The 12,327-nt window shown below is 35.5% G+C and overlaps 1 protein-coding gene across 1 annotated transcript in view; it reads right to left on the bottom strand.

Moving 5' to 3' along the window:
* The window catches only part of PDE1C (phosphodiesterase 1C), a 1,522,336-nt gene extending 1,510,361 nt beyond the window's left edge, over positions 1-11,975 (bottom strand). The window contains exon 1 of the mRNA XM_053715778.1: positions 11,891-11,975. Within this exon, the coding sequence (XP_053571753.1) occupies positions 11,891-11,975 (85 nt within the window). The remainder of the gene's footprint in view (positions 1-11,890) is intronic.
* Positions 11,976-12,327: the final 352 nt, after the last annotated feature.

The following is a 12,327-nucleotide window of genomic DNA, read 5'->3' as shown; positions in this document are numbered from 1 at the left end:
TTATTTATTTTTTATTTTTTTAATTTTTGTACAACATTTTACTATTTTTTTTTTTTCAGACCCCCAAGACTTACACTGTTGGAGAGGTTAGGCGATTACCTTTCCAATGGTGGGTCTTGGGGGTCTGTAGCTGCTTAGATGCCTGAGATACAGGCTTCTAAGCAGCATTCCCCTGCTCCTATACTTAACATTGTTAAGTATAAATAAAGTTGTGCAGTGACGTCATCACGTTATTGCGCGTGACGTCACCATGCAAAACGGGAAGCCCCGGCGATGCCTGTCACTCTACAGGTACGATTGCCGGGGTGGGAGCGGGTGGGAGCCACCAGATCTCCCTCAAGGTGGGAGAGTGCTAGTGACGGCTCTGAGCCATCATTAGCACCAGAGTGGGAAACTCTGTGACTGCTCAGAGCCGTCATTAGCACTCAAAGTGTTAAAGGGACATTAAACCCCAAAAAATGATTTCATTATTCAGATAGAGAATACAATTTTTGAAAAGTTTCCAATTGACTTCTATTATGAAAAATGTTTTATTCTAATGTTATTCTTTGTTAAATAGATACCTAGGTAGGTAGCGTGCACATGACTGAAGCACTACAGGACAGGAAATAGTGCTGCCATCTAGTGCTCCTGCTAATGTATAACATTGTTGCAAAACTGCTGCTATATAGTGCTGCAGACACGTGCACACTCTTGAGCTTACATTTCTGCTTTTCAAATAAGGATAACAAGAAAATGAAGAAAATATGATAATAGAAGTAAATTAGAAAGTTGTTTAAAATGTTATGTTCTATCTAAATCATGAAAGAAAAAAAATTGGGTTTTACGTCCCTTTAAGGACAAAAACTTCCCCAAAAGACCAAAGCATTTTTGCCATCCCTACATTTAAAAAGAAATAGAGCCTTTTTTATATTTACCTATCAAAACTATATATATATTTTTTTAAGTAGATAACCCAAAGTATTGATCTAGGAAAAAATTATCTAAAAAATAGTTAACTTTTTCACAAACTTTCTCACTGAAATTATTTACAAACAGCGTGTGCAATCATGGCACAAATGGTTGTAAAAGCTTCTCCGGGAACCCCTTTGTTCAGAAATAGCAGACATATGTGGCTTTGGCATTGCTTTTTGGTAATTAGAAGGCCACCAATTGCAGCTGCACACAACACTTTTATTATTCCCAGCAGTGAAGGGGTTATTTAGGTAGATTATAAGTTTAATTTTAGCTTTAGTGTAGAGATTACCCTCCCACCTGATACTTCCCACCCCCTGATCCCTACCTGATCCCTCTCAAACAGCTCTCTTCCCTCCCCCATCCCCCAATTGTCACCCCCATCTTAAGTACTGGCAAAAAGTCTGCCAGTATGAAAATACGAACTTTTTTTTTTATATAAAATATTTTATAATATATTATATTTTCTGCAGTGTAGGATCCCCCCTTACCCCCAACCTCCCTTATCCCCCCCAAATAGCTTTCAAACCTCCCTCATCTACCTATTGGCCACCATCTTAAGTACTGGCAGCTGTCTGCAGTACCAAGTTGGCTATCATTTTTATTTATTTAAAAACAAAAATTCTGTAGAGTAGCTGCACCCCCTCATTACTTTCCCCCTCCCCCTCCCAGATCGCTTTCCCACCCTCTACCCCCTTTTCACTATAGGAGCCCCCTGCTTCCCCCTCCCCTCCCTCCTTCCCTCTCACTGCCGCTCTACCCGCTCACTGCAGCTTTTTTCTGTAGAGTAACAGTCCCTCCCACTCCCACCCCCCACCAGTGATGCGCCACCCACCCGCCTTCCTCCTTACCCTCCCACCCACCAACGATTGGCACCTCCGCTGCCCGATGTAGAGAGGGCTACAAAGTGGCCCTCTCTGCATCGGTAACTCTGCCTGTCTCATAGGGCATGCAGAAATAGCGTGATCTCGCTACTTTTAACAAGATTGTGGCATAGAGGCCCTGGACAGCAGCGTCGTACAGAGTACGACGCTGGTCCTTAAGGGCATAATGAGGTATTTTAATTTAGCTACATTAGATTTGTAGAAATTATTATAAATTAAACTGCAAACAAATGTGGTTTTTTGCATTGCTCACATTTTCAGTATTAAATTCCTATTTATTGTTATTTTATGTAATCATAACCAAAAAACAGCATAAAATATATATTGGTGCACTTAACAAGAGATTGGATAATTATGGTAAAGTCAATACAGAGCAAAAATGCCAAAATATCCTCTGTCATTTAAGCACTGAAACTGGAAAAAGCCTTCATCATGAAGGGGTTAATAGTAGCCCTGTCCATATTTTTTCAATGCTAACAGTTGACTATGTGATTGAGTACACAATGAAAATTTAAACCATATAACATTTTTTTCAGTTCAGTTAATCTATCAACTGATAAAACCCTTAAGAGAAAATGTTCCATATATCTACTCAGAAATGTAATTGTAGATGGAATTATTGATTTCCTGAATAATAAACTGAGATCCATCTACAATACTGTATATCAGGGATAGCCAAGCAGTTACTCGAGAGCCTGATGAAAATTTTTTGCTTTTGGTGCCCGGGAAAAAAGCAGAACTAAGAATGAGTGACATAGTGTTGTGGTCCCAGGAAAAGGTAAATTCATTATGTGTAATTTTGGGGTGGTCTTAAAGGGGCATGAAACACAAAATGTTTATTTATTGATTCAGAGCATAGCATTTTTTTAAAAAGTTTCCAAATTAAGTTTGTTATGAAATTTGCTTTGTTTTTTTTTTATTGTAATCTTTGAGAATGTGATAATAGAAATAAATGTCAGTTGTTTAAAATTGTATATTCTACCTGAATCACAAAAGAAAATGTTGGTGTTTTATGTCCCTTTAAAGGGACACTCAAGTCAAAATAAACTTTTATGATTCAGCTAGAACATGTAGTTTTAAGACACTTTCCAATTTACTTCCATTATCAAATTTTGCACAGTCTGTTTATATTCACACTTTCTAGGGAACAAAATCCTACTGAATCCTACTGATCTGTGATTGGCTGATGTCTGTCACATGATAAAGGGGGCCGGAATATGAGGGGAAAAAATTGTCAGAAAAGAAATCTACTGCTTTTTTGAAATTCAGAGTAGGTGTTTTTGCATTGTTGATTTATTATGCACTTGTTAATTATGTAATTCTACTGAATTGAGTGATCCTTTAACTCAGAGCAGCAGACAATGCTGCAACCTTCCCTAAATCTGATCCTCCACTGGACACGTCTAAATATTTAGACAAATATAAGGAAGAATGTTTTTATTTTTGGAATAAGATAACCTGATCACACCAAGGTCCGGACACATTTTTCATGTGGTATTGATATCTTGCCTTTAACATGACGGTCACAAGTTCACAAAGCAAGTTCTAGATAGTATTTCTTTCTCAGTTAAAAAATATAATTAGCAAATAATTAAATCACTGATGTGTTAAATTGATCTATAAAGTTCTCAGAATTCTTACAATTCAAAGACCTCTGGAGTTATGGTGTTATACAATGTGTTGCTTATCATGTTTCTATGGTGATTCAATGCTTTTGTCTTACACATATCCCAAAGGCCCAGGGTTATTCGCTAAGGTATAGTTAATCTTACCATACTGTACACACAAACCTAATTATCTCTTAGCCTTAAACACAGATATTGCCTTCAAGTATGCAATCAAATATGCAAGGTGTAAACTAAAAAATATATTACATGTTCTACCACTTGTTTTTTTAAGGTAAAGATAAAATGTTTTATTTCATTAGAGCCCTTTGTAAATAAATGTGTATGTGTTTTACCCCTGCAAAGGAGTTAAGTACATATTCAAATCTGTGCTCATGAGCTACTTATCATGGGTTGCCGACAGAAGATTGATGGCAATGTGAAGTGGTGTACATTCAAGTACCAGTATGTATCCCTGGCATTTATGTTGTTAGCATTCAAATAATGCAGTGATCATCAAAATTGAATCGAATAGTTGCAATGTTTTCTTTTTTAACTGACTGCATATATTTTGTGACTATGTAGGTCTGAGAAAAACCCTGTGAAAAGCCTGATTATTAAAGTTTTTTCAAATGTTTTTCCAGCACACAAAAAAGCCAGATACATTGCAGTTGTAACTTTGGTGGCTTAGGAATATCAAAGTCAAAATTAAACTTTAATGATTCAAATAGAGCATGTAATACTTTTCAATCTACTTCTTTTAGCAGTTTTACTTTGTTACCTTGCAATAATCTTCTATCAGATTGCAGTATTTTCTTTTTGTGTGTGTGTATTTTTATGTCCCTTTAACAGATATATTGATTGATTCCCTATTATCTTAAAAGCTAAAAAAAGGTATGCCTTAAAGGGACATTAAACTGCTGAGTATAACTACAATAGAATGGTTAAAGGGACAGTCTAGGCCAAAATAAACTTTCATGATTCAGATAGAGCATGTCAATTTTGACAATTTTTCAATTTACTTTGATCACCAATTTTGCTTTGTTCTCTTGGTATTCTTAGTTGAAAGCTTAACCTAGGAGGTTCATATGCTAATTTCTTAGACCTTGAAGCCCACCTCTTTCAGATTGCATTTGAACTGTTTTTCACCACTAGAGAGTGTTAGTTCACATATTTCATATAGATAACACTGTGCTTGTGCATGTGAAGTAATCTGGGAGCAGGCACTGATTGGCTAGACTGCAAGTCTGTCAAAAGAACTGAAAAAGGGGCAGTTTGCAGAGGCTTAGATACAAGATAATCACAGAGGTTAAAAGTATATTATTATAACTGTGTTGGTTATGCAAAACTGGGAAATGGGTAATAAAGGGATTATCTATCTTTTAAAACAATAAAAATTCTGGTGTAGACTGTCCCTTTAATACTCACCATGCTATTGCTTTTTATTCTGTGCCTGCAGCTGTCCTCAAATTCATTCTCTTTATTTAACCCTTTTCAAGTATTAGTTAGTGAAGTTCTGCATCTTCACACTGGGTGCCGCCATCTTGTAGCTTATTTTTTTTTTAAACTGTGCAAATAAACTGCAAAAATATAACACTTCTGCTCTCTATTATGTGAGCTTAACGTGATGGTAAATCCCAGCGTTTGTGAAACGCTAGGATTTACCATTGGAAGAAATAAAGGGGACTTTCAGTCATGAAGTATAAAATACTTCAAGCTGAAAGCTCCTTTATTTGTTTGCAGCATTCGCCGCACTGAGCTGCTCAGGCAGACCACAGCAAAACGCTTATTTGGCTGAGAGGTGACATTTCCGCCTCTTAGCTAATAGCTGTGCAGGAAATCCGGAGCCAGACAACACCAAGATTTTCCACACGGCTATTGGCTAAGAGGTGGAAACAACACCTCTCAGCCAGACAGCATTCTGCCGTGGGTTGCCTGAGCAGCTCAGTGCGGCAAACGCTGCAAACAAATAAAGGAGCTTTCTGCATGAAGTATTTTATACTTTATTTGTTTCAAGCATTTCAGAAATGCTAGGATTTACCATCACTTTAACTGAAGTGCAAGGTACATCTGTCAAAAAGCAGATCTGTGAAAGTGCGCTGCTTCTGTCACATGATGCAACAATATGTGAGCTACAAGATGGCGGCACCAGGTATAAATTGCAGAGTTTTAGCAGATGGATTTCTTAATGAGATAAAATAAGAGAACGGCTTTAAAGAGAGCAGCAGGTACAGGAGGAAATGCAATAGTATGGTGACTAGTAACCTGATACTGTAGTTATACCCAGCAGTTTAATGTCCCTTTAATCTCATGCCTATCATTGCTTGTTTTTTATAATCATGATCACAGCATACATTGTCATGTGACTGTTTGGGAATATTGGATAGAAACTTAAAGGGACATGAAACCAGGGATAGGCAAGGTGTCCGTACACGGACACCAGTGTCCGTGACTAGCCCTTGCAGTGTCCGCCACAACCTTAGTATATCTTTTCTTTCTGATTAAATAATAGGAAAAAAAAATATGTAGTGTGAATAAGGTTAGTGGCTTGTCAAGAGACTGCTAGCAATATTGGGTGATGTTATGGAATAAATAAAGCCTGAGTGAAATACTGGATGTGCATCTGCATCTGTATAATAACACCCAGCTCTATACAAAGATACACTAGTGACACTGGCTCATGGGTATAGCCAGAGGAGGGCTGGTTATAGGGTCAGTAGTATCTGAATCAGTATAATAACACCCAGCACTATATAATGACACAGTAGTGATACTGGCACATGGGTATAGCCAGAGGAGGGCTGTTTATAATGTCAGTGGTATCTGCATCAGTATAATAACACCCTGCGCTATATAATGACATAGTAGTGACACTGGCACATGGGTATAGCCAGAGGAGGGCTGGTTATAGGGTCAGTGGTATCTGCATCAGTATAATAACACCCAGCACTATATAATGACACAGTAGTGACACTGGCTCATGGGTATAGCCAGAGGAGGGCTGGTTATAGGGTCAGTAGTATCTGCATCAGAATAATAACACCCAGCACTATATAATGACACAGTAGTGATACTGGCACATGGGTATAGCCAGAGGTGGGCTGTTTATAATGTCAGTGGTATCTGCATCAGTATAATAACACCCTGCGCTATATAATGACACAGTAGTGACACTGGCACATGGGTATAGCCAGAGGAGGGCTGGTTATAGGGTCAGTGGTATCTGCATCAGTATAATAACACCCAGCACTATATAATGACACAGTAGTGACACTGGCTCATGGGTATAGCCAGAGGAGGGCTGGTTATAGGGTCAGTAGTATCTGCATCAGAATAATAACACCCAGCACTATATAATGACACAGTAGTGATACTGGCACATGGGTATAGCCAGAGGTGGGCTGTTTATAATGTCAGTGGTATCTGCATCAGTATAATAACACCCTGCGCTATATAATGACACAGTAGTGACACTGGCACATGGGTATAGCCAGAGGAGGGCTGGTTATAGGGTCAGTGGTATCTGCATCAGTATAATAACACCCAGCACTATATAATGACACAGTAGTGACACTGGCTCATGGGTATAGCCAGAGGAGGGCTGGTTATAGAGTCAGTAGTATCTGCATCAGTATAATAACACCAAGCACTATAAAATAATGTTTTTAATTTCAAATGTACTTTGGTGTCCTTCAATACGGTCTGTACTTTGGAAAATGTCCGCCACAGCCTTTGTCTGTGCCTATCCCTGCATGAAACCCACATATTTTCTTTCATGATTTAGAAAGAGAATGCAATTTTAAACATCTTTCTAATTTACATCTATTATCTCATTTGTTTTATTCTCTTGATATTCTTTGCTGAAAAGCAGATCTAGATATGCTCAGTAGCTGCTGATTGGTTGCTGCTCATAGAAGCCCCGTGTGATTGGCTCACCCATGTGCATTGCTTTTTATTCAACTAAGGATAGCTAAAAAATGAAGCAAAATAAATAATAGAAGTAAATTGTAATGTTGTTTAAATTTGTATTCTTTATCTGAATCATGAAATAAAGATTTTGGGTTTAGTGGCCCTTCAACAATTCAATATATTGGTACTTATAAGCAGCTGCGTAAACTATCATTTTGTGAACAACTACTTGACTAGGATCACTTACACAAGCAGAATTTATACAAATAAACATTCAATCTTTTAATCTACAAAAATGATATAACCAACATTATGAGAGTGAACAAAGAATAACATTGTTGCATTATTTTCATATGTATATATACACACACACATCTAAACTACAATATTCATACATTTACAACAATCGATTTAATATTTTTACATGAGTACTGTGAAGGTGAGCCACAAAAGAGTACTTAAAAGGTAATACAAACTTTTGATTTTGGTTACCTATATGCGTAAATATAAGTCTGGTAAGACTGGCAAAGTAGTTGAATATATATATATATATATATATATATATATATATATATATATATATATATATATATATATATATATATATATATATATATATATATATATACATATACATACATATATATATACAGGTGGCCCTCGTTTTACAACGGTTCAATTTACACCGTTTCAGAATAACAACCTTTTTCTCCAGTCATGTGACTGCTATTGAAAAGCATTGAGAAGCAGTGCATTTATTAAAATAGCCAGTAGGTGGAGTTGTCCGCTTGTGTTGCAGCAAAGCCAAGCAAGCTGAAATTAACCAGTTTAACCAGACCTGAGCTATCGAGTAGATTTCAAAGGAACAAAATCTTCCTGTCTATAAATCAGTCCAGATTGGAATGCATAGAAAGAACTGTTTGCAGAAAAATGCAAGTGAAGTCTGTGTTGTGTGATTATTTTATTAGGTTTATAATGCTGTTTAGCAAATGTTTTTGTTCATTTAACTTAGTTTAATTATATATTCTGTGTTGTGTGATTATTTTATTAGGTTTATAATGCTGTTTAGCATTTAAAGTCTTCATTTCAGAGCTTTAAAAATAATGTATTAGGTGTTACTTATGACAATTTTGAGAGGGGCCTGGAACCTATCTCCCTCACTTCCCATTGACTTACATTATAAACTGGGTTTCAATTTACAACGGTTTCGATTTACAACCATTCCTCCTGGAACCTAACCCCGGCGTAAACGTAAACCGAGGGCTACCTGTATTTATATATATATATATATATATATATATATATATATATATATATATATATATATATATATATAAATAAATATATATATATATGTATATACTTTTTTATATATATATATATACGGTATATATATATATACATATATGGGGCATATTTATCAAGCTCCATATGCTTGAAGCCCCGTGTTTCTTCTCTGAGTGAGGAGGCGGACAGAACTCGCAAGAAATCAACCCGATCCAATACGATTGGGTTGATTGACACCCCCTGCTAGCTGGCCGTGAATCGGCAGGGGGTGGCATTGCACCAGCAGTTCACAAGAACTACTGGTGCAATGATAAATGCAGACAGCGTACGCTGTCGGCATTTATCGATGTGCGGCGGACATGATCCGCAATATCGGATCATGTCCGCCCGCACCTTGTTAAATATGCCCCATAGTGTTTTCCACAGAAAATGTTGCCAGCATTATAAAGTAGCAAGGTGGAGGCAGTGTATTACTTTATAATATCATAACATTTTCTCCTATCCAAAGCACAAATTAATTGCATAATTCAACATAAATTTACTTAATGATAATTTGAGCAATAAACATTGTACATTTTTAATATTCGATGACTTTAGCTTAATTTTGCTAAAAGTTTAGCCAAGTGCTCAGTAAAATCAGCCAGGTGGTGTACAATTAAAATGGTCCTGGAAAGAACACACACACATATATATATTGACGGCAGATAAGAGCCATAGGACCTGCAAGTCTGCCCGACATTTCCTGATATATATATATATATATATATATATATATATATATATACTGTGTATATATATATACATATATATATATATGTATATATATATATATATATATATATATATATATACAGTATATATATATATACAGTATATATATATATATATATATATATATATATATATATATATATATATATATATATATATATATCACACACACACCTACTAAGATTTCTGTTAATGCATGTGATTGTGCATTTGGAATTCTAGATTGTGAAAAAGTAATTAATAGATAAGCATAAACAATCATTTCTGATTACTACAGTCATTTTTACTGTCCAATTAATCAAACAGAAACACATACATCAATACAGTATAACAGAGATTGTAGTTTTATACACACACAGATATACTTGATATAATCAAACCAGCAGGAGATCTATTTTAAATTATTAAAATAGTTTAGTATGACTTAGGATGGAAGTTATAAGTTACAGTTAATTACTCTAAAGATGTCGATGATCATACCAAGTCACTAATTAATAGATGTAAATGATGATGGTAATTGACAGATGTTCCTTTATGCTCTTGTATTGTAAAATACAAAACGCATATAATCTTCCTATTGATGTTTCATCCTAGGATTTATGGACCTGCAATTACTTGAATATTTACCATTCCTCTGTGAGTTTACATCAAATACATTAGAAAAATATCAATGTAATTTGAATCATTATGTTAAAACAGAGCCCAATGGGGTAGAATCCTTCACAACTCTCTCTCTCTCTCTCTCTCTCTCTCTCTCTCTCTCTCTCTCTCTCTCTCTCTCTCTCTCTCTCTCTCTCTCTCTCTCTCTCTCTCTCTCTCTCTCTCTCTCTCTCTCTCTCTCTCTCTCTCTCTCTATATATATATATATATATATATATATATACATATATAAGTAGATAACCAATAATAATATTACTCCTAGCAAAGTGCATCACACAACCACACCAGCTGTCATAATTGATGGCTGCTATTAAGACTGATGTCTTTGTGTTTGGCACCTTTACAACAGCTAATTTAAAGATAACATTCAATTTGCTCATCATTTATTATCTCACACCTGTCAAATGAATAAAACTAGACTCATGCAGCTCAATGAAGATCACTCTCACAATAGACTATCAGAATTACTGAGACAACTTGTGGATAATGATTTTATTGCACTAGAAAATTTCAATGATACGCTTTTAACCAATAAATTTGTGTCAAATTTGTACATGTTTACAATGCTATACATGGCTTAAAGGGATAATAAACGTTTTTAAGTTTTAAATGAAAATGCATATTTTAATTATGCATAGTAAAAAACATTGCCAATATACTTTCATTGTTTATTTTGCCCCCGTTTTATGTAATTTACATCTACAAATTGTGGATTGTCCAGTCCTGAAATAGATAAAGAACATGGCAAGGTTCATAAGCCTAACACTACCACATATGTGTTCCTAATTTGCAGCTTGTTATGTTATTGCTGTTGAAGCCAAACAAAGGAGACTTTGTTAACACAATGACAGTAGCAACCCCCTGCCATCTCAAAACTCAAGCCCAGATTGCCTGCTCCATATAAGGAAACTAATGGGTGGAGTTCTGACCAACGAAAAACAATTGCAGCAAGCAAGGTGTTAATCATTTCTAATATAGTTCAGACTGTGCTGATATGTTCATCTTTTGGAAAACTTGCAGTAAGAATATTGTAATTACAAAAGTATTTACTGTCTCTTTAATCACATTAGGGAATGTGTGACTGCAGAAAAAAAACAGTGGATCTTATCTTATTTTATAAAGTCTAAATTTAAACAGGAAAATTCCATTGAACCATGAATCGTGCAAAGTAATATTAAATAATTAAAATATTCCCCAGACTGATCTCACATTTGAAATATTATTCACTATACATATTTCAGTCTACATTTCTCCTACTGAGTTGCATACACTATTAATGGGGTTGAAATCTGTTCAATGTCATCCTGTAGATAACAACAACAAAAATCTATCTGACAATAAGTTCATATTTTGCAGAATACAACATAATACAGCCTCTCTAAGGATGGCACCTTATCAGGAGCCTAATGAGCTCTCAGAAATTAGCATGCAATTTAAATATACATCTGACAGATGATGCCAGCACCCCAATTAATCAAAACATGTGTGTCTTGGAAGCTGCGAGGCAGGTGGGAATGCTAACAATAATGTTTAGTCAAATTAAATAATTTCCCATCAGAAAAAAAATATGGGAAGATAAAAGATGACTGTGTTGAAGAAAAAGTTCACTAGAGCTTACTAATGGTATTTCTAACCTTTAGAGATGAAATAAAAGGAAATAAAAATGTGCCATCAATAGATATTTACATAGTGTTGGGTAGTTTTTAAAGTATTCTACACGTGCCAATGCCAGTCTATTTGCATGCAGAGAAGAATATAAGATTAATATCTTGCACACGTGTCAACTATAGGTCTGCAAATAATAATAAAAAAAGTTCTTACCTATTGTAAAGCTAAATCCATCAATGCTGAAAGTGGCACTCCTGCATTTTTTAAAACCTTCTTTTCTAGTGCTGGGTTCAGTCATTTTATGTCAAACAGATATTCCTCAAGCAGTAGCTATTTCCAAACGATCCCCACAAAAAATAAAATAAACAATAATAAAAAATAAAAAAAAAAACAAGCTTTTAGTTGTCCTTGTTTATCTGCCCGTGGCAGCACTTTGTCCAGACTTCACACATCTCCTAATGCAGAAATGAGTATGTGAGAATAGAAACCAGCACTATCTCCTCCCACTGAGATTGTCACTGGAAACTACTGACATGTTACAACTGATGCTGAGGGACCAAACTCCTAAATCAATCATAGTAATAGCAAATAATGAGTTAACAGTTCATTGACACTAGTATCCTCTCCTGTAGTTGTTTCACTATGACTGT

Source organism: Bombina bombina, chromosome 5 (assembly GCF_027579735.1).
Source record: "Bombina bombina isolate aBomBom1 chromosome 5, aBomBom1.pri, whole genome shotgun sequence".
Lineage (NCBI taxonomy): Eukaryota > Metazoa > Chordata > Amphibia > Anura > Bombinatoridae > Bombina > Bombina bombina.
Note: the sequence above shows the minus strand (reverse complement) of the source record. Positions and strands in the feature narration are given on the sequence as shown.